Source organism: Anoplophora glabripennis, unplaced genomic scaffold, assembly GCF_000390285.2.
Source record: "Anoplophora glabripennis isolate ALB-LARVAE unplaced genomic scaffold, Agla_2.0 scaffold36, whole genome shotgun sequence".
Taxonomy (NCBI): Eukaryota; Metazoa; Arthropoda; class Insecta; order Coleoptera; family Cerambycidae; genus Anoplophora; species Anoplophora glabripennis.
The window spans coordinates 378,937-402,052 of record NW_019416310.1 but is presented as its reverse complement, the minus strand read 5'-3'; the positions used below and the strand labels follow the sequence as shown (position 1 = coordinate 402,052).

Sequence of the window (23,116 nt, the reverse complement as noted above, 5' to 3'; positions counted from 1 at the left end):
GAAGAGCTCGGTAAAAGCCGGTTCTCCCCATATTAGAGAGTAATACTGATGGCAAAAGACGACATGGCGCCTAACGTGGAACCTGATTGTCCGAAACGCTAAGGGAATGTAGTGGGGGAGGACAAAATAGCCTGCCAAACTAAAATGGTCGATTCTACATTACAAATCATTAAAAAAAGTTCCTATAAATACGTGTCCAGTAACACTTCGTTTTCGAGTTACGCTGGGTTGAGATTTAAAAAATATCACATTATTTAAATATCTCAAAAGATGCCTGATGTAATTTGATGAAACTTGGGCAAATGACTCAACTAATCGTAGCTAAAAATATTGGGAACCTTCGTCATTAAGAACCATAGAATTTCGGATACTTGGATATTTTGGAAATTGGATAAGGGCATTTAATTTCAGTTGGTATTTCTAAAAAAAAAATATATGTATTTCATTCTATTCGAAAAACTACTGAACGAAAAGTTGAAATAAGCCTAGGACGTATTTAAATAAATCGAAAATAACGGATCGATTTTTTTTTGGAGAAGCAATTTTAAATACAATGAAATTATGATAACTTCAAAAAAAATCGTCACACAAAATAGCTCGTTTTTCGAATAAAATGGAAGATATCTTGTTGGATCGGACTTAACTTATACAATTTCCAAAATTTCACAGTGGCATCGAAATTCTAAGGTTCTTAGTGACGGTATTTCCAAGAATTTCCCCCAGTGGTTAGTAAATTTGTGTACCAAATCAGCAAATTTCAGTCCATTATTAGTCACTAGCCCAAATCAAGATATTTAAATACTAAAAGTATTTTTTTTCTACACTGTATCTTGAAAACGAAATACGTGTTTATAAGATTTTTTTTATTGATTTGTGACGAAGAATTACCGTTAAAGATCGACATAGTATATCATTAACACCCTATATGTATAGATAATTGTTTCTTAAATTCAAGTTGAGTAAGCTGAAATTCTAGAATTATATTAAATATTCGTGGCACTCTACGAGTTGCTACTGGTTTAATAAGGCAACAATGGAGAGAAACACTATTAAAACATGGTAACATACAATGTGACTGACTAGAGTTGTAAGGCTTTGTAGCACCGACAATCGAATGGAAAATAAGAAAACAATATAATTTCTGGTCCTTCGAGCCGGATATTAACTGCTTTATATTCCAACACAGAAGCAAACACCCTGCTAAACTTAAGCTGGATATTCTTTAAATATATCAGACACTATTTGTTATATTGTCATTACATCTGGCAAGTGAACTTAGTTGGCAATAACATTCAACTGCAATTACTTCAGTGGTATAAGTCACACTCCGTTTTCAGGACAAGCTTTTTTATACAGCAGTAATAGTAGATTAATACGGTTTCATGCATTCTTTAACTTTTTCTAAATAGATCGTTTACGTATTTTTTCTATAATTCCACGGACAGACGGCGCCGTGTAATATATTTATCTATATATTAATTGGCTCCAAGTTATTCCATTTAAATTTCGAGAACTTTATATTTAAAATTTATTACTGTGTTGATTTGAGATATGCACATGATTTTCAAAGCTTTCCACAACATATATTAATCTTCAAAAACGTTAACCAGTACTAAATATTAATGAACACTTTCATGTAAATATATCTTTATTAGTCTGTAGATTAAGCGAGTAGGTTACTATAAACACAGGTACATACTTATAGAGTTGAGTAGAGAATAAATTTATAACCTATTATAACAAACATACACTAAATAACTCAACAGAATATAAGTCACGAAAAAAATATATGATTAGTAAATAAATGTGAACTTATATAACATAAGATATGAAACTTGAAGAACTGACGGACAATAATAACACCAAAGGAGCACGTATAGGACCTTACAAAATAACAGAAAACATCAAGAACATGAGGTGGAATTTACATATGTTAGGGCAAGAAAAAGAGCTGCGAAATTACCATTTCGCGACTTTTTGTTTCGGCAAGCTGAATTTATCACTATAGATGCTAAATATTATGTACAATAACATATTAGTTTCCACTATCATAAAAATGGGAAAAAATTGTTTACAGGGTAGTTAATTGTATAATTTTTACGTAAATTCACGTGTTTCACTTATAACTTTTTTCCGTTCATTTCCACGAGAAAACAGTAAAATACTTTTTTTCGTCTTCAAAAGACCTACAAAACTAGCCCTCGAGCGTCAAAAAATATCGGTTGGATCAGAAGTTATAAACAGAAGAAGTTTATTTATGACTTTTGAATTAAACATTTATAAACTGCGTTATTATTACCAGAACGTTTTGGCATCGCATCCTCTCATCCTTATCACTGTCTAATAACTCACACGAAATCTGGAATCGGTAAGTTGAACAGTTTACAAGTTATGGCCTTATAAACAAATTAACTAATTATTAATCTGGACGATCCCCAGCATCTTCCACAATCGCACTGATTTTTTTCATGGTAGACTTCATAATAATACATTGAAATCTATATATTTTTTTTTAAATTTCAAATTTGCAACCTGGAAAAATTTTTATTTTTTAGTCTTAGTTGCAAAACGAAATATACGACGCACACGCGTGATGTAGTTATGAAAAGAGCTTTAAGTTAAAACGGAGTTATAGACTGCCAGATATATTACTTTCAAGCGATTTCGCTTTTTTAACGGCAGGACTATGAATATTATCGTCATTTTCATTGGACTCGCTGTCGTTCGCTTCCTCCCACCCTTCCGCCGCGCTACGGCTCGCTGAAAAATCAAGCAACCCTCTGACTTTTAACAATATTTCTTATGCGCTTAACATACTTGCACAAATAAAATATTTTTATCTGGGAAAGCACTCGGGTTGCCGGTTATGACAATATTTTTTTTTGCCGCTACCAACTTAATTTGTTTAACAGGCCGCCAACTTTGACAGTCTGTAAGTCTGTTGCTTTTCAACGAATCTTGACGATTTTATTTTTAATTAAAGCTCTTTTTATAAGCTTTCCGAATATGTAATAATATATAACTATATCACGCGTGTGCATCGTATGTCATTTTGCAACTAAGGCTAAAAAATAAAAAAAAATTCCAGGTTGCAAATTTAAAATTTAAAAAAAAATTATAGATTTCAATGTACTACTATGAAATCTACCACAAAAAAAATCAGTACGATTGTGGAAGATGTTCGGGATCGTCCAGACTAATAATTAGATAATTTGTTTATAAGGCCATAACTTGTAAACTATTCAACTTACCGATTCCAGATTTCTTGTGAGTTATTAGACAGTGATAGTTTATAAATTTTGAATTCAAAAGTCTTAAATAAACTTCTTCTGTTTATAACTTTTGATCTAATCAATATTTTTTGATGCTCGAGGGCTAGTTTTGTAGGTCTTTTGAAGTCGAAAAAAAAAGTGCTTTACTGCTTTCTCGTGGAAATGAACGGAAAAAGGTTATAAGTGAAAAACGTGAATTTACGTAAAAATTATACAATTAACCACCCTGTAAACAATCTTGCCCCATTTTTATGACTGTGGAAACTAATATGTTATGGTACATAATATTTAATATCTATAGTGATAAATTCAGCTTGCCGAAATGTATCAAAATTATGGTTTTGACAAGGTGTCTTTTGTAATTTTCGAAATATCACGCGTGTCAATGAATTTGTTTAGAAAAATAACAAAAACCTTTAACGAATCGAACATGTGTCGGGAAATAAAGTTTGGATTTCATTCTTGAGTTTTGAAGAGCGTTTTCAGATCAACGCGCCAAAAAGTGAAATTTGCCAAGTCCAAGGGCAACTATTCAACAGATGTGCCCACATGTTATTATTCTATGTTACTTCTTTTACATAATAGTCAAATGCACTTAATGGTGTTGCATTTTATCGCTTTATTTATTTGAACAATTTTGTGAGGTTTATTAGTTGTCCAAGGACAAAAAACAAGTTCAGATCGACAATAATTTGTAAAATTTTTGGAGGAACATACTTTGGTCTGTAAATAGAATTCGTGGATTAGCGGATACATTTTTTAGAATTATGACGTCAATATTTTAAAATATCGCAAACAATTTGTGGATTGTTTTGCAAAGTAACGAAAGACAAATCTATGGCTTTACGTAAAAACCACAATATATCGAAGTTTTCTCAATTTCTACAATTTTGTATTTAAAAGCAGTGTTTTAAAGAAAATGTTCTAAATAACTAATTTCCCCAATTTTTCAAATACTTAGAACGTTTAAATTTAAGTTTGTATGTTAAGTAAAACAAACTTAACTTAAACTAGAAGAATTAAATTGCATTCATTAATATTTTCAGTTTGAGGAAAAAAATTGTTGTAACGTGTTGCTATTTTTGCAGTAACACTGTTATTATAAACTAAAATTTACTGACGTGTTTTCAGTTATTTTTAACTCATTTTTCCTCATCCCAATTTCAAATAAACAAATATTTTATTGGGATACTATTTCGCCTTCCCGTTTATAAAAATATTATTGAACTAACTATAAGCGGCAAGTTTCTGAGAAGTTCGCTAATTATAATTCAGCAGGGCTTTTTTAAAAGCTACGAATTCCAGAAACATCAACAAAATACTGATTGTATACTTAGTAAGCAGTTGTTATATCAGTTCAACATTATAGTAAATATTCATTCATACCTAAATTTTCTGTTATACGAGGTCTGTTCAGGAAATAACCGAACATTTTGATTTACGCGCTAATGGGGATATTTAGTGATATGCGGTTGGCGGCACGGAAACCATGATATTTCCATATATTTTGGTCCGCAAAACCGAATCTGACCTCAGTTTGGTTCTACTTCAAATATTTGAAAAAGTATTTTTCCTATAGATGATAACATGGGTACTCTAAAGTTTAAGACGTTTAACATCATTTAATAGCGCCCTAATGGATACCTCGTATTTTTTTATTAGTTATCTTCATCAGAATACTCTAGTAAAACTGGCAACATTGATAAATCTTCGGCTGGTAGTCTTATTGTTGCTTGGTATTGCCCATGTCCTAAATACCAAATAACTGTCATGACGTGAGCACAACATTCAACCGTTCTTATATTGACAACTAACAGTAGCCACAATGGCTTCTGGATCTACCTTGTCTAAATCTATAAGTATATACAGAAAATATCATTTCTCCTGAGGGAGTCGCTCTTCCCTTATAGTGCGTACGTTCTGCTTTTCCTCTGCATTTCTGAAGCAGCTCAATTTACAGCAAAACAGAGATCATATTTCGACGCGTTACTACGAAAACATGCTATCTCAAATTTAGCTTGGAAAACCTGAAAATGCACATTAAATGATTGAAACCGTGCACTTATGATAAACTTATAATAATAATATATTTTTCAAAACTAAGGAAAATTTATATTCAGATACTCTGTTTATTTTATTTTTTTTCATTCAACATTTTTCAATTAATTTTGTTAACTTACTGTTACAAACGACAAAATTGTTAATTAAAAAAATAGAATAATATGCAGTTGCAACACGTACATTACTCGGCGTTTTTTGAAGTAACAAATTATAAAAAATAGTGTATACCTTAATATAAGTATAAACATGTTTATTAGTACTAAAAATTATTCGATTATTTCATACAAGTTTGCTTTGATATAAAAATTAATAGCGCACTCTTATCTGATTTATAATTGATTGTCATGGACAATTCAAGTTAACACAGCAAACAATTAAATAAACATCCCTCTTCAAAATATACGAAAATACACGAAAATATCTGAACATTACATCAAAAAAGGGTTATTTGATATACTCAAACCTTTAAACATAGAAAGTAATATAATTGCAATAGTTTCGTTAAAAGTAAGCGACAGCAGTGCTAATTTTTCTATCGTGTCACTGTATGCTCAATCCCATAAATCAAATACTGCACCAATTACTATTTTTCTTTTAATTTATTTGCTAGTGTCTCTTCGAGTCGCTGAAAAAATTGTGTTTCACATGTTAAAACTACTGAACAATCGTGCATTCATATTACGAATAATACAAGAGATTTATTATTAATATTAACGATGATACTGCTACTGAAATTGAACTAAATGAATGCATTTATTTATTTGTTGTATTATGTAGGTATTATGTAATTTAAAATAAACTTAGGTTTTTAATTATGGACCCCATAGATATATCAAATATAAATAAATTTTACAGTGTAAACTTAATAAATTCTTGAAGTACTGCTTGTTTTATAATCTGCAATCAATTAATATTCATTGTAAAACATAATGAAAGGGCATCAAGTTTTGTATTGTAACAGAAGTAGAATTAAAGCTAAATTCAGCAAAAATACCTATAACAGAAACAAGGCATTTTCCTTTTAAATATCTCTGGATATACCGCCAATATAAAAACACATTTAAATTTGAGCGATTTTATGAAATATTTAATTTTAATTTTAACTAACCGAACTAAAATTATATTTCTTGGCAATCACTCTTGTTGCTAAAACCTTTCAATAGGTCTAAGTCACACAAATTATTTATTTAATAAATAGTTCCGTGAAATACTAATTTAGAGTCGAATAAAAAGCATTGAAAAAACGAAATAATAAATAACAACAATATTTACTCGTATTTAAAAATAAATTACTAAAATTACCCATTAAATACACTAACAGACAATCTCATCCAACTATGGTTTGGGTCGTGTGCAAAATACGAAGCTTGATTGAGACAGTTCACTTCCAAATTTTTAGGTGAGGACGTTATTCAATTATTTGTGCATGATAACATTTGTTGGGACAAGATTTGAGCGTATTTTTGGAATAACGGCACATTTTCGAATTTTTGGTGGATGCGCCAGTAATTAATAGGTAACAACATTATACTAAAACCTATTTTACAATTACTAATTCTTCACCCAATAAATTGACAAGAAATTGAAAACTGTAGATCCGGTTCTAATCGATTGGAAAATCTTCCTTAGAATGAATGGAATATATCAAAAATTATAAATAACGCTAAAATTTTTGTAAATAAATTTTGTATTTATATTTTATGCTGATGAATTCCTTGTACAATTTATTTCATGAAAAATTTATAAATATAAAACACGTTTACTGCTGAACACAGTTTTGTGAAAAGGCACTATTATAAATTACTAGTTCTACATAAATTCAATGAAAACGGGTATTAAAAAGGAATTTAGGAAAAAAGGTAATCGTAATTATCACACAAGAAATACCTAAATTAGAAGAAGATAAATATTAAATTATTATTAACAAAATAATCTTTTGTATCAGTGAAAATAATTTGAGTTTTGTTTTTTTTATTATGCTCGTGACTAGTATTTTTTTAATATTTGAATTTTCATGTGTCACTGCACAAAAAACTGTTAGATGAATTTTTTGCGTATTTTATTATAAAATGGCATTAAGAACATAAAATAAATTTAAAAAAATACAAATAATCAACAACCTAACAAGAGTGCCACCAAAAAAATTGTCGTTATTTTTGAAATTCCGTATTTTTAGCATTTTGTGAGAAAGAGTAGTTAGGTCCTCATTACATAACCAATATTAAACGAAAAATGTGAAAAAATAATTTTATTTCTTTTAATTTCATTATCTTGTAGTAAAGTAAAAAATTGGACATTTATAATTTACTACATTTTTGATTCTCTACATTTTTCAATTTATTTTACACTTGTTGTGAATCACCCTTTATAGGAACAATATTTATAATCAATAAACTTCGAAGGCATATGAGCAAAAATAAGCCATACTTATACATTTTATAACATTCTTATATACAGGTTCGAAAAGTACCGATGGTCCATCTGCCGTTACGTGAAAGCGATAAAGACATAGAAATCCGTGCGATAGAGAAAGATGGCTATATTGAAGGCGTCTAATAGTCACCGCCCATTTCGCCTTTCCACAAATAAGATCCACTTCTTATTTGTGGAAGGGCGAAATGGGCGGTGACTATTAGACGCCTTCATTATAGCCATCTTTCTCTATCGCACGGATTTCTATGTCTTACTTTATCGCTCTCACGTAACGGCAGATGGACCATCGGTACTTTCCGAACCTGTATTTTAAAACAATATTATTAGAAATACGAGGTCTGTACAGAAAATAACCACCCATTCGCACACTTCTTCTAGCGGTGTTTCCATTTCGCCAAGCACTCCTGAATAGCTTTATTTATTTATTTACTCTTAAAATATCCAACCCACTTAAAGGATAAGTTGTAATACAATAAAAAAAATACATCAATGAAAAAAGCTATAAAAATTCGTTACATCCTAAAAATTAATATAAAAGTTGCAAAAGAATAAAAAAGACCAATACACAAGAACAATACAAAATCTTAAGATTAAAAATAATGTAATATAAAAGTCACAGTCAATAAAAACAAGCAACAGAACAGTCAAACAAGGAAAAAAATACATATTAAAATTAAAAGAAATAAGAATACACAAAATACACTTATTTAAAACATTCCTTTACGTCCCTTACATTACAAAAAGTAATACCAAAACCCTCCATATTGTTACAATTACTCAACATTTCATATAAAGGCGACTTTAATAATAATTCGCTTTAATGCCATCAATAGTCTGAAAACGGCGTCCTTTCAGCACTGGTTTTAATTTCGGAAATAAGAAAAATTCGCAAGGAGACAGATCTGGCGAGTAAGGAGGGTGAGGGAGGTCAGAAATCTCTTTTTTGGCACATAACTGACGAACTGACAAAGCTGAGTGTGCGGGCGCATTGTCATGGTGTAATAACCATGAGTTATTTCGCCAGAATTTTGGTCTCTTTTTGTTTTTTTTCACCGTTGTAAAGGGCCTTGGTACAAACGGTTCACTGTTTCACTTTGTGGCCCAAAAAGTCAAAGATGCGAAGAAAAGGCATTCTTGATAAAAGTTTTTGCTTGGTTAGAAAATACGAATCACCACGACGAACTTCAATTTTGTTGTACAGGGTGGGTCAGAAACATAAAAATGTTATTTTGCGTAAGAGTAAACATACATTATTTTGCAAGATACGAAAAAAAGGCATTCTTGATACAAGTTTTTTCTTAAAAAATGAATAAGAGTCGCGTTATCAAAAATTTAATTTTTTTAAACGGAGAACAACATAAAAAACTAAAATACGTCTAATTCCAGTGTAATTTTTAAATAATACGAACATAATTACAACAATTAAGTAAAAAAAGTAAACAAAACAATATGATGAAGATATCAAATTTCAAAAATACTTAAGGAATTTCTGATATCTTCCTAGAATACTGAACAGACAGCCTGGGTAATTCTAACTTTTAGCAGTTCAATATCATTTGATATGGAAGCAGCATAAACAATTTGTTTTAAATGGTCCCATAGAAACATATCGGTCATGGTTAAGTCTGGGCTCTTTAGGGGCCACAAAATCTAGTTCTACCAATCCATCTTGGACCAAATCTATGATTAAGCCGTTCTGCTTTTGTTTTGTCCGCGTTTTTTTCAAGTGTAGCCCCCTTCCGCACAGTCTTTGGCTTTGGATTTGGGGGTTGTCTCATTTCTGTGGTGTGTTTTATGTTTTTTATGTTACCTTATGAGCACCTGCTGAAAATACATTTTTTGGCGAAAATTTAATGGTAAACTTTCGAGTTCATCGCTAAAAAAATTATCAAGCATTTCTAAGTACGATATTCTATTGTAGGCGTTATTGTAAAAATAATGCAATGGACAGGATATCGCGAACCAAACGTTCAAGATTGTAAAATATTGGCTTCGTGTTATTCTAAATTCAGGGTTTTCTGGAGACCAGTACCTGATGTGCTGGGATGCTACAGTTCCATTAGTAGAAAATGTACATTCATCAGAAAACATAATAAACTTATAAAAATCAAAACTTCCATTTAAAATGTTGTCTCTTACTCACAAACAAAAATCTAGTCTTTTCGCTTCATCTCTTGCAGTGTTTGATTAAAGTGAGGTTTGAAACACGATTTCTAAGGGACATCCTAAGAGTTCCTCTAACAGACTGCAGAACTAAAACTGTGACAGCATCATTATGGTCATATTTCTACAAATTTAATTTTTGATAACGTGACTCATTCATTTTTCAAGCAAAAATTTTGATTAAGAATGCCTTTTTTCGTATCTTGCAAAATAAAATAAGTATGTTTACTTTTACGCAAAATAACATCTTTGTGTTTTTGACCCACCCTGTACAACAAAATTGAAGTTCGTCGTGGCGATTCGTATTTTCTAACCAAGCAAAAACTTTGATCAATATTGCCCTTTTTTCGTATCTTTGACTTTTTGGTCCATTTGTCCTCTTGTAAACTGAATCCGCGGACATACTGTAGGTATGTATTTAAAAAGGAATATTTTGCATTTAATTCTAAAAAAATTTGTTTACATAATCATTAAATGAGAAAATACTTTAATTATTACATGTGGATAATTAAAATGTGTAGAATAATTGTCCTTTCCTTAAATTTAAACAGTAATGAAAACTTTGAAGACCATACATCTTTAAAAAATCACGTAAGATGTCCATTGTCCATTGAACCTTGGACTACACCCGTGAATTGCTTGTTGAAAATTAGATTTTTTTTAAATCAATTGGAAAATAAATGTTTAAGGCATTGGTTGAACGATTTCCGGGCTGGTTGCCAGGTCGACGTTTCGAGAGACATACAGCTCTCTTCGTCAGAAGTTACTCTGAAACTGAATTTCAGCCCGGAAATCATTCAACCATTAACGACAACCACGGAAGCCTACAAACAAAATGTATAAGACACTTCTGAGCATGTGCAGAAGGTGAACAAAAAAGAAATTAATGAAAAATGTCAGATATTTGAAAACTTAAAAAAAAATTGCTGACGGCTTATATCGCGAAAACCAAGCAATGTTGCATATTAAGCCAATGGGATTAAAATAACATATTTTCATGTCGAAAATGATCCTTAAGTTGTGTCCCTATTTTTATGCATATACGGATTCGAAACCAAGTCAAAATTTTCCGTCCCGATCCCCTTAAGGAAGAAATGAGAGGATCCACGAGTTCCGTCTATTACGAATCCCCGCAAAAATAGTAGGATGCCCCGCGGATGAATAATGCGGGAGACCGCGAGTGAGCGAAAACCGAAAAATACTCGAAGCGGATGACGTAGCGGGACGCCTAGCGTCGCCGGTTACTTATCCATATATTTTTGCACATTCCAATGGCGGGATAATATAAACGTCGCCTCTAAATACTATCGTTACATTCATTCCCGCACCGGCCTGTACAAAACATCGAGCAGGTGAAAAAAAATTGGCCGTAATTAATAAATAGTGCAAGTGACTTGAAACTTTGAAAATATCCAGTGGTGTGATTGAAAGTTTTTTTTAATAAAAACAAAGAATGTCGACCGCTTGCATCAATGAACGTGTCTTTGAGGTAAGGAAGGATTCTTTTTACTAATTTAACAAAAAAAAAAAGGTTAAACCAAATTATACTTAATTGTTGCTAAATATTTTATCAAACAAAAAAAAATGTATAGCTACAATTGTCTTAAATTTATTTCATATATTTATATTATATTGAACTTTTCTATGTACATTTACATTCATATTCATTTAAAAATTAATCTGTCTATACCGAGGTTTACACCATTTAGAAACTGAAAATACTTAATATGATTTAGTTTAATTGATATCAACATTCATTGAATATTTTTAACTCATTATTTCTTTCTTCTGTTGTACCTTGAATTTAACAGTGAACGAAAAAGTATTATTTGGATTTTAAGTAAAAAAATATGAAAGGATATAGCACTGATCTTAGCTGTACATATAGGTTTGCAATTAGAAATATTAGAAAAAAATATTTTTTAACACTTAACTGTATTAACAAATTTGTTGAAATCGTCAACACTTGCATAAACGAAATTCCTAAAGAACGAAACAAAGATATTGAATAAATTTGTTAGAAAAATAATATTTCATAGAAAATTTAAGATTTTAAATTACACAGCAATAATTTTCGTAATAATTGAGTGAGGATTGTTAAAAACAATCTAAACAAAAAAAGCGGAATGCATTTTACATTCCTAGAGAAATCAATTAATAAAAAAAAATTGGAACTGTCAAAATATGGTCAATTCACTTCACAAAAAAAGTAAAAAATATATTAAAAAAATATTAATCAACACAGCCATGAGAGACGTGGTAATTTTTGCAAAGGTACAATATCCCATGTGACATATTTTAAAAAACGACTATTTTGATAAAATTGACTGTTTATATAGTCCACAGTACAGACCCCCCCCTGGAAAGTTGATTACCGCATACTTTATAACTCCTAAGGAGCATCCTTTTCACGAATCTACCACATTTTTCCTCTGCGACTTTTCTCTATTCCTCCGCTTTTCCACTCGGAAAAGTCCAAAAACATGGCAATTTCCCGGGGTCTTAAAAAGTCAAGACCACATCTTTTATTTTTAGCTTAAGTAACTGGAAATTTTGTTGCAAATGCCGATTTAAATTTGTCCGACAGAAATTCTTCCGACATTGACGTGTCTACCGGTCGAAACATGCCAAAATAACAGGGTATTGAAAATCAATTACCACATAGGTAATTTTTAGTAAAATTAATTGTAAATAATTAATTCAGTCAAAAAGTATTGTTGTCCGACAAATTTCAAGCCGCGTTTTTTCAGTCCGACAGCTGGAAATCGGAATTTTCACGGGGTATGAAAAATCGATTACCACATATCTAATTTTCATTTTTTCCACTTTTAAATTTACTGTACAAAATAGTGATATAAGTGTCCGACGATTTAATGTCCGCAAATTATTAAAAAATCAATAAATCAATAAACGTGATGAAATTTAATTTTTTCACTCCAAAAATTTCATATTTATAAATGGTTATTAATTATTATTATGTAAATTATTATTTGTTTCAAATAAATAATTATAATATTGCTTATTTTATGCTTAAAAATTTAAAAGTTATAAACAAATGAAGTTATTTTTGAGGCGATTAATACGATCTTAGTGCATAATGCATTATTTCTAAATAAATTAATATTATACTTGATATAAAAATCCTTTTTTCTCTTTCAAGTTTTCATTCGCGTTTGTTATTTTTCTTTACAAAAATTTTCCTATTTTTCTAAAAGAAAATCCCAAAACTTTTGTGCATAATTTTTTTACACCATACATACTTTTTTGAAATCGTTTAATTCTTTTCTCGATATTTATTTGGCTAAATTGAGCATATAGAGATTTACAATTACAAGAATAAAACGAAAAATATATACAGGGTGTTTCAGAAAGACCTCCCGTAAATAAAGGGGGTGATAGTATGACAAAAAATGAGAATTTTTTGTCTTATGAACTCTATGTCTATCTCCTCTTGTTTTCGAGATACAGAGAGACAAAATAAAATTTTTTAAATAACATTTTTATGAAAATTTCCAAATGGTGCGAAATATTTTTATGAAATTTGGTAGTCCGAGGTTTTTAAGGGTGCCAAATACGCTAGTCTAATTATTTTTTGTATATTTCATAGAAAGCGCTAGTTATGCTACATTCTTATTACAATTTAAGTTATATTTTTTTTAAGGTTAGGTTTTTTACCAGTCGGGCTCCAATTTCTATTGTACAATTTTATTTTCTAAAAATAATGTACTCTTGTTAGAACTTCCTAATGTGGACGATTTTCGAGAAAAAAGGCTTTTAATTAAACTCTTACAATATTACACTATAAAATAAGTGACTTTTCTCAAAGTAAGCTTGAGCTTTGAGAAGAGGAGATAGACATATAGTTCATATGACAAAAAATTCTTATTTTTTGTCGTCCTCACCCCCTGTATTTACGGGAGGTCTTTCTGAAACACCCTGTATTGTATATTTATATGGAATTTTGCTTAATACATGAAAATACCTTATTAGAAATTATAAATACATGTGCACATTTTTTACGAAATTTTTTTCATCTTTTTTTGTCGGACTGACGATTTGCGGATATATTTTTGTCGGACATTACAATTTTTGCTTATAAAAAACACTTTTCTATCGTGTGTTATTTTTGTCCGACATGTGGTAATCGATTTTTCATACCCTGTGAAAATTCCGATTTCCAGCTGTCGGACTGAAAAAACGCGGCTTGAAATTTGTCGGACAACAATACTTTTTGACTGAATTAATTATTTACAATTAATTTTACTAAAAATTACCTATGTGGTAATTGATTTTCAGTACCCTGTTATTTTGGCATGTTTCGACCGGTAGACACGTCAATGTCGGAGGAATTTCTGTCGGGCATATTTAAATCGGCATTTGCAACAAAATTTCCAGTTACTTCAGCTAAAAATAAAAGATGTGGTCTTGACTTTTCAAGACCCCAGAAAATTGCCATGTTTCTGGACTTTTCCGAGTGGAAAAGCGGAGGAATCGAGAAAAGTCGCAGAGGAAAAATGTGGTAGACTCGTCAAAAGGATGCTCCTCAGGAGTTATAAAGTATGTGGTAATCAACTTTCCAGGGGGGGGGGCCTGTACTGTGGGCTATTATTTCCTTCCCATATTCAGAATTATTCCAGCTAATGGTGTTAGTTTTAATTTTAAAAAACTGTTAAATTTTCAAGTAATTTGAGACATTTTTTATTAAGTACTTAAGGTGTAAAAATCTAGTTCATTGTTAACTTACGTTTATACATGATTTTTTAAAAAGGGGAATAAATTAAAACTTTTAGGTCCAGCAGAAAATCGCAGGTTAAAAGTGTCCTAAAATATCTAGTTTCATAATTAATTATTCAAGTAATAACAGAAAAGTAGCAGATAGCAAGGGGGTTTAGACGTATACGCGCGTTAACATAACAATTTTTTTTATATTTAAATGTTGCCGAAATATCACTCAAATGGTACTCAATACATATACCTATACGTATTGCTCAAATTTGTACACCAAGTTACCGCCCTAAGTATATTCAGTACAAATGAAATGAAATATACAATATTTTCTCAGGATATTAAAAATCTAAAACAAAAGAAAGTATTTCATTGCCAATCTATGTATATCCATTCATTTGTTTTATTTCCTATTTATTTTTTCAACATTTCTGAGCATAGCTGCTATTTAGATCAAGAGCGCTTGACCGGAAACGCTTTTTCAACCCTGATCTACTTACTTATTGTATCTATGTCAAAAATAAAAACACAATGAATAACTAATGCATTCATAAGTCATCCCTAAATATGCGTCCAATGAATTGAAAACAAACTTTATTCATTTGATGAATAAGCATGAGGTTACGTCCTTTAGATTTTTGGCAGAAACTCCGATCTTTTATAGGATTTTTTTATCAATCTATAAATATTATAGAACCCCTGAGCCCGAGGGTCAAGTTTTATTCATCTGTCAATGTATTGACTCGACTAATATTATTTCTTAATTATTCTGACCAGGCTACACAATCGAAAACTGTCATGACGAGGTCATGGCAAGTGGAAAACAAATTTTTGTTCCACACATCAATTTCTACATGAATAAATTCCTATCTTTTTTTCTCACAAATCCAGTTCCTTCCTAAATATCGAATTTGCTTTGTGAATACGTCCTCACTGTAATTTCCGTTTAATAAAAGACCTGCCATAAACTCAAACGACATAAGAAAGCTTCCACAATGGGAATAAAAGCTAACAAGCTTAAAATAATCGTTCTAGATATAGGAGATTTCTCCTAAATGATGAATGAAAACTTCTTACGCAATACAAGCTAGTGAAGACTGCCCACATGTGGTGTCGACACGTGGCTGCAAAGTCAAAATGCATAATTTATCGTTGTAACCTCTGCCAAATAATAGAAAGACTTTGAAACGTACTTTCTTTGAATTCTTGGTCACAAGGGATCCAGATTTTTGCCAAGATAGCAAAAAGAACTTAATATTGCCGCAGGTCGATGAAAGTCAATCTTTCATCATCAATTAGGATGTTATCAGCAATATGTTTGGACAAAAATCCATCCAAGACTTTAGCTTCAAAGCTGATTTTTTCGTGAACGGTTGTCATAGTTTTGTTGATCTTTTATTTGAATTGTAGTTTTTTTCCCCAGTAACAACGCTAAGACAGACATTTTTATTGATTGTTTTTTTTCCTAAAATTTTACCTCGAATTTTACACATCTATAAGGTATCACCTAAAATAGTGAATTTTTATTTATAATTATAATTTGAATTTATAAATGTAGCTTCGTCACAGAAAACGGTTCTTGAAAGAGTATCCATATGATTGCTCCACCATTCACAAAGATGAACTCTGGGAAGAAGTTCTTGTACTGGTTGGTAATGATAGGAATGCAGTCCGTTTTCTCGCAATGTGTCTTGCATGGCCATTGGCCATCCCACTTTGTCCAGTAATTACAGAACTTCTTCTCGTACTACTTAGTACCAGGATAATTTTCAACAAGCTCAATCTACTCTACAGCATTGTTTCTTCGCATAACTTCTCTTTCATAAGTTCGTTTAGGGAACGCACCTGTTTGCTTGTCTGGAAGACATACACGGTAATCATTTCCGCGTATTCTTCATTTGAATAAATTAAAGGCATGATTTTAATACAAATGAACTGACAATCAACTTTTTTTTTCTAATTCCAGCCAAGTTGCTAGGTTTATTAAATTACCTAGCAACAATGTAATTTACTGTTTAGCAACTACCCATACGATGTGGAAACTACAAACGCTGATATTTCAAGAATCGTTGGGAATTCGGGAAAAGTGAATAGAATCAATTTTGCTTAAAATTAATCTTTGAATTAATATACGAAGTATCTCGAATACCTCGACGGCCATCTATAGGTATAATTTTTTTTATTGTAAAAATCATTGTTGCTGATTTTTTACCGTTATTACTGTTTAAGTTTTTAAGAAACAATAAACTGCAGCAGTCTAATTTAACTGTGTATCCCAGTTATTAATAGAGATAATGACGTAAACAAAAAAACAAATCGGTCAGAAAAAATGGGAATACATTTCGAATCATGTCGACATTTCATTTTAGCGCGCACATAATAACAAAAATAGCTGATGCTAGATTATTCTCCATTAATCACAGTGTGTTAATATTATCCAGCACATTTAACGATTTTAGCTAAACGTCGAGTTAAACGTGCAAAACAATTTATGAATACTGACAGAACATTTTATAAAAAACAGATTCTAGTGTGGGTGAAACAAAAGTGTGCAATAAAAGTTCAAAATACAAATGCGAAAGTGACGTAAAATGGACGTCACCATCTCAGCAGAGTCCTGGCGGTGGTCCAAATCCAACATCCGCCAAATTCGCAAAATATTCGGCGTTATAAATATTACCAGTTCAATGTTAAAACTCTGCAAGTGCCATTAATACTATTTGGTGATGAATGTTTAATGTTAGAATTCGCGAATAATATTGAAAATAGGTCTAGAAATAGCGCGGCTCTAGTGAGATATGTTACAGCACGATGAAAATGAAGAGGTTGAGGAGGAGTATGAAGACGTTAAGTATTATTTTGTACTGGTTTTAAATTTGGGCCGATCCAAAGCGAATTTGAAGGGGATATACAAAAGAAATTGAGCCGGGTTATCTCCCAAATTCATTATCGAATAGTTTGTCAAACTTAGTTACATTGTATTAATATAAAAGCACTCCATTTTTTCAATTTGCATTTGGTTAAAAAATTAAATAAAAAAGGGGGAAGTTTTGCGATAAGGGAAACCGCATCAGGGGTAATTTGCTATACAAGCTTAAGCAATATTTGAATAATACCGATTACCTACTATTTGATTAATACTTAAGTCTCGAATCAAAAAAAACCCTTATGCTGAGGAAAAAATGAAATTATTACCTTCCCATTTTCATAAATATTGAAAGTAGTTCGATATTTTTGATCAATAGGTATTTACATCGTCACTGAATATTTTAAATTGTCGCGATATATTTTTACATTCAAGGACATTTCCACATCCAAATTTGAGCATCCCTAGATATCTAAAAATACGTATTTATTTCAGGACTCCCCCCTCAAGTCGAAGGTAGCTCTTTTCAACAAAGTGGCGGACAAACACGTCCAAAAGCAGGCTATCAACCCCTTTTCAAATGGAAAACAGGCTGGGAATCTACCAAGGCCAGTTATATCTAAGGAGGAATATGGAAGGTCAGTACCTATTTAAATATGTCACTTCAAACCAAAGTACAAAATCTAAGAAGATGAAGATGTAATGAGATGAGAACCGATATTTTAATATAACGAAAATGACGTCAGAATTTCTTTACAGGCCTCCAAAAGGATCTCTTTCTGAAATCAGAGCATTTAAAGCAACTATTCAAGTGAGCAGGGAGATGTTGGAGTTGTGCGAAGTTATCAATCAATGTGGAGAACCCCTTTTCACACCAGAAGAAAAAGTTAATGATCCCAGAATAGTCATCAGTTTTGGAGAATTATTCGGAGTAAGTTTAATATTTCGATTAGAATGTTTTTAAGAAGCATTACATTCAAACAATCCACAAAACTGTATAAAAAATATGAGGAGAAAACCGCTAGCGTAATTTGGTGTACAAGCTTGAGTACAGCCCACAATTTTAATATCATCCTGTATCTGACATTTACATTTTCTTAAATAGTTGTCTAATATTTCGAAAATTGTTTATATTTATCATACTAAGTACTAAATTGTCATTCTTTCTATTCATATCCATTTCATTATACGTAATAAAAATCGCGTTAACTTTGACATTTAAAACACTTGTTTTCGGAGCGTAAATATTTTTGTTTTTTATTTTTATTAAATTTATTTTCTTCCCAAACTTTACCAGTATCATAAATTCAACAAAAGCGCGGTATAAACAGTATAAAAAGTACTCACCATAATTCAAACTCTTTTACAAACTGAACTTTCCCTTAACCTAAAAATAGAAATGAAATCGTTATTTTGACTTACCTCTAAACTTTCTTCCAGATATATACCGCTATCTCAGACAAGGTCGTTGGCCTTCTTCTTAGAGCCAGAAAATACAAATTGGTAGACTTCGAGGGTGAATGTTTGTTCCAAGTGAGTATTTTTATTACTTTTTTTAATTTGCCTGTAAAATTCTGTCAAAAATTAACTGCTTAAGAAGGACAACATAACGAAATATACATTAGAGATGACCACTATACACTAATTTCCCTATCACTAACACTGATCACTATCACTATTTAACCTCAATACCCCATACCGAAACCGAATAACAAGAAAACTTGGATCTTGGATGAAATATGTTTCGCCCTCTATGGTAAAAATATCACATTTTCATTTTATTCTAAATAGTAGCCTTGAGTACCTATATAGTCAAAGATAGTAGTTGATGAAGAAGGCAACCTTTACTTGTTTTCTTGAGGTACCTAATCTTTGTCAACCAATAGCAGCAAAGTGTAGGGAAATTCACGTTCATTGATTGGTTGAAATTAACGAGTAACTAAGAAAAATTAATATTACAATAGCTGTTTTCTTTTATTCATGATTTAAGAATCATAACGTGTTACGATCCGAAATCTAGCAATCTGATTGGTTTCCATCGGATCGTAACACGTTATGATTCTGTAATCATGACTAAAAGAAAAGGGCTAATGTTGCTTATGTAAATGGTATGAGTCTGTCTTTTTATTGTTATTTTGACACCTGTGAAAGAATTAAAAAATCGGCGAAAAACCTTTGCGCCAAAAGATTAATGAACTTTATTTATATTGTCTAAACAACAATCTTACACTGAAAAAACAGACAAGTAAAAATAAGCATCACTATATTACGCACTTCAGTTGAATTCTGGTAAGGAGATCTTTCTTGAAAATTGAGATATAGGTTAGTCACATCATTTAGAAAAATCGATGTGTTTATGTTGTTAAAACTTGTAATGGCGTTTCTTTTTTATAATTAGGATTAATAGTTTTTTGTTCTTACCTGCCTCTGTAGCTAGCGCTGTAATATGATGTGTGAGATCTATCATGTGGACTAACGTGTGATATGACGTTATAACAAGCTTATTTTCCGGGTCCCCATTTCATTAATTATTTGAAGGTAGTAATTATAAAAAAAAATATGATTTTTTTGCATATTGACTAATTATATATGAAATACCCACCTTCTACTTTTGAATTTTGAACCAGAATTAAAAAATGTACTAAGTGAACTCATTCAACCAACCGCCGCTCCCTCTGGCGGAGCTATTTTGTACTTAAAAAAGCAGTTTTATAAAATTGTGGTATTCCCTTAATTTAAAGTTAAAAGTTAAATATTTTTGAAAAGATTAAGTTTAGTTCAAGGAAAATTTATAATGCTCTAATACATCTGGAGGCAAATTTAAAGATGATAGAAATTTATGACATGCCTTTACATTCTGAGATGAAAAATTAGTCCTCAAAGGAAAGGACAATCTCATTACAAAATTTGCAAAAATTTTAAGAATTATGCTGGTTTTATCGCCGCCGCCGGTAGAGAATGCTAAACAATGAACGTCGTTACAAGTGTTATTTTATATTAACATTATTAATTGACTATAAATAAGCTAGTGTTTTGTCCAATCCAATGATGAAGGCCAACAGAATATCTTAAAAGCTGTAAGTAGCTTTGAGTACATTCGTCTGTTACTTACAAATAGAGAATATTAATATTGTTTGTTTGATCACACACACATATACACAATAAATATAATCATTAACTTATCAATGAAATTCAAATTGAAACAATTTGTGAGGTTATGTTATATCTGCTACATTTTCTGTAAATGGTAAGGAACCAAAGTTCGAATTTTTCATTGAATTACTAATTAAATAACAGATTAATAGGACATTAAATGTTGAAGGCACCACGGGTGTTATAAGTTAATAGTTTCACCCTTGGTCGACATAGAAATACACTGTCGGCAGTTTATTATCCTTATAACACTGTAAGTCTGTATTATTATTTTATTTATATTCCGCTTTTGTTGCAGAGGAGAGACGACCATGTTCCCATAATCCTATCAAAACCAATCACTGAAATTAGGAAAATTTTGATGGAAAGGATGGAAACTGCTGGAAAAGCTCTACAGGAAAGTGGAGAACAGTACCTATAATAATTAGTAAAATATTTAATCTTAACTAAAGTAAAATATGGACCATATCAAATAACTAATATTCAATATCGTAAGGAGTTTCCAGCACACTGTGAAATTAACTTAGAGTATTAGAGTAATGTTAATAATACAAATTCCGCTTAGTTCGTAAGTTACGCTGTAGGATCATTTTTTAATTTAAATATTTTTATTTTTTTCTTGTAATTGTATATTTTAGCCAATTGTATCAAAATTTGTAACTGCTTAGTCTTGTTTAAACGAATCACATAATATCAATGGATACAAATGGTTATGTTTATACAATGTGATCGTAATTAACTTTTAAAATAATTTTTTTAAATCAAACTTCTGATAAATTCTTTCAAAATTGAAAAAGTATTGTGATTGCACTGATTTGGATCAATATATTTTTTATATAGTGTACAATTTTTTTATCGCCTTTCTTTTCTTGCGATTTTTAGGGAATAGGGAAGAGAAACGGAAAAGTCATTTATATTTATATATTTAACAGATAAATTGACAAAAATCTTTACATCTTTATAAAATGCAAGTGAATATAAACAACACTGAAAGTAAGCATAATAATTAGCACCGATATAATTTATGCAGAAATATGCCACTTTAAAATTATTTTACAAATAATGCAATTTAACAGGTAATAACAACCTGGCTGGTAAAAACATATTTTGTACAAGAGAACTAAAAACGATTTACATTTTTGTAACATAATAACTCGTTTATATAAATTAATAATTTAGCAAATATATAAAAATACACAAATTTACCTAAAAATATATATAAAATCACGACTTTACATCACTTCTGAGCTGAAATATTGGCCACAACTCAAACTTACATCTTAACAGTTTCGTCTTTGGAAAAACACTCAAGCCAGATCTAAACAAACGTCGGACACAAATCTCCGTATTAAAAATACATTCAATGCACTCCGACTGCTTGCAATGTGGAACATACTAGGCAAAACAACTGTGTCCGACGGTAGCTTTAACAATTGCATTCAATACAAAATATGACTTCCATTAAAGCAGAATTTAAAGTGCATGGCAAAATACTAACGATAAAAATATTAAAAACAATAAATACGTTTTGTGCCACAAAATTCAAATACTTTGAAACGAACGCCAGACCAACAGAAGACGTTTTTAATACAATCAAATCCTTAAGTCCCTCGAAAATCCCGTTACAAGATAACAAACAGTTTTTGCTAAATAAAAATATATATTATCGTTATTGTCGTGTACTAAATAAATAAATAAATTTTCAATTTTTTTGCACTAAGATTGTTGCTATCTTATTAATCCATTTCGAAAAGAAAAAAATCTTCTGTTCCTCGGCGTACATACGTAAAACACATTTAAAACTGTACCTTCATCTGTATCATTTTTCTATCACATTTTTCAATATATTACCTATAGGATAGACTCTGTGGTAATCCAATGCATTTCATGGATAATAATTCCAAAAATAGTTAAATTTACTCATTTGACAGAACCCATTAACGAAAGTTAAAAGTCAAGTGTAACCTAGAATAAAGTGGCATACGTTTCCAAACTCATTAAAACTCGTGCGAAAAATCAGCCTCACAGCGAAAGAAAAGTCCCGTTTTCGATATTGACTTTTAACCCGTTTAATGACATACAGTGACAAATAACCTCTAGAAACACAATGTCAAGTGAGTAAAGAGCACCGTTGTAGAGATAATTACTAGGCATCGATATACTTTTAATTCAACAACATCTGAAGTTCGACTCTACAGCACAATGAGAAGGTACATGAAGTAGGTTTGGAATAGGAATTTTTTGCGTCACGTCTGCTTTCTCGGCGGGGGCGGTGGCGCAGGACACATTAAAGAACTAGAGTTCCCAGGAATGTTCTCATACAGTGTGGGTTTCACCAGATCATCGGGAGGTCTGCAATTAAACAATAAAAAGGTCTTAACTTTTTCCAGACATTTCAGGGTTGTACAGAAATGAGTGGAAAATTTAAATTTTTGGTGCAAGT

At 31.0% G+C, this 23,116-nt stretch overlaps 3 protein-coding genes across 7 annotated transcripts in view; 1 reads left to right on the top strand and 2 right to left on the bottom strand.

Annotated features, from left to right (window-relative positions):
* The window catches only part of LOC108915962, a 41,121-nt gene extending 20,970 nt beyond the window's left edge, over positions 1-20,151 (bottom strand). The window contains exon 1 of the mRNA XM_018722129.1: positions 19,942-20,151. The gene's annotated coding sequence lies outside the window, so the exon portion shown is untranslated. The remainder of the gene's footprint in view (positions 1-19,941) is intronic.
* LOC108915969 (actin-binding Rho-activating protein) lies at positions 11,207-21,515 on the top strand. 2 transcript variants are annotated; one of them, XM_018722145.2, is made up of 5 exons: positions 11,207-11,418; positions 18,016-18,158; positions 18,280-18,451; positions 18,961-19,053; positions 20,972-21,515. In XM_018722145.2, the coding sequence occupies exons 1-5, from the start codon at positions 11,383-11,385 to the stop codon at positions 21,092-21,094; spliced, it is 567 nt and encodes a 188-aa protein (XP_018577661.1). In that variant the 5' UTR covers positions 11,207-11,382; the 3' UTR covers positions 21,095-21,515. The 2 variants fall into 2 exon arrangements, with proteins under 2 accessions (XP_018577661.1, XP_018577657.1); XM_018722141.1 differs by lacking the exon at positions 11,207-11,418 and adding an exon at positions 17,361-17,500.
* Positions 21,516-21,580: 65 nt separating this feature from the next.
* Positions 21,581-23,116, bottom strand: part of LOC108915940 (tyrosine-protein phosphatase corkscrew) — a 71,329-nt gene continuing 69,793 nt past the window's right edge. For 3 of the 4 annotated variants that reach the window (XM_018722103.1, XM_018722114.1, XM_018722121.1), the window contains one exon: positions 21,581-23,025. In XM_018722103.1, the coding sequence (XP_018577619.1) occupies positions 22,920-23,025 (106 nt within the window). In that variant the 3' untranslated portion in view covers positions 21,581-22,919. The remainder of the gene's footprint in view (positions 23,026-23,116) is intronic. The other variant, XR_001964750.1, reaches the window with a different exon arrangement.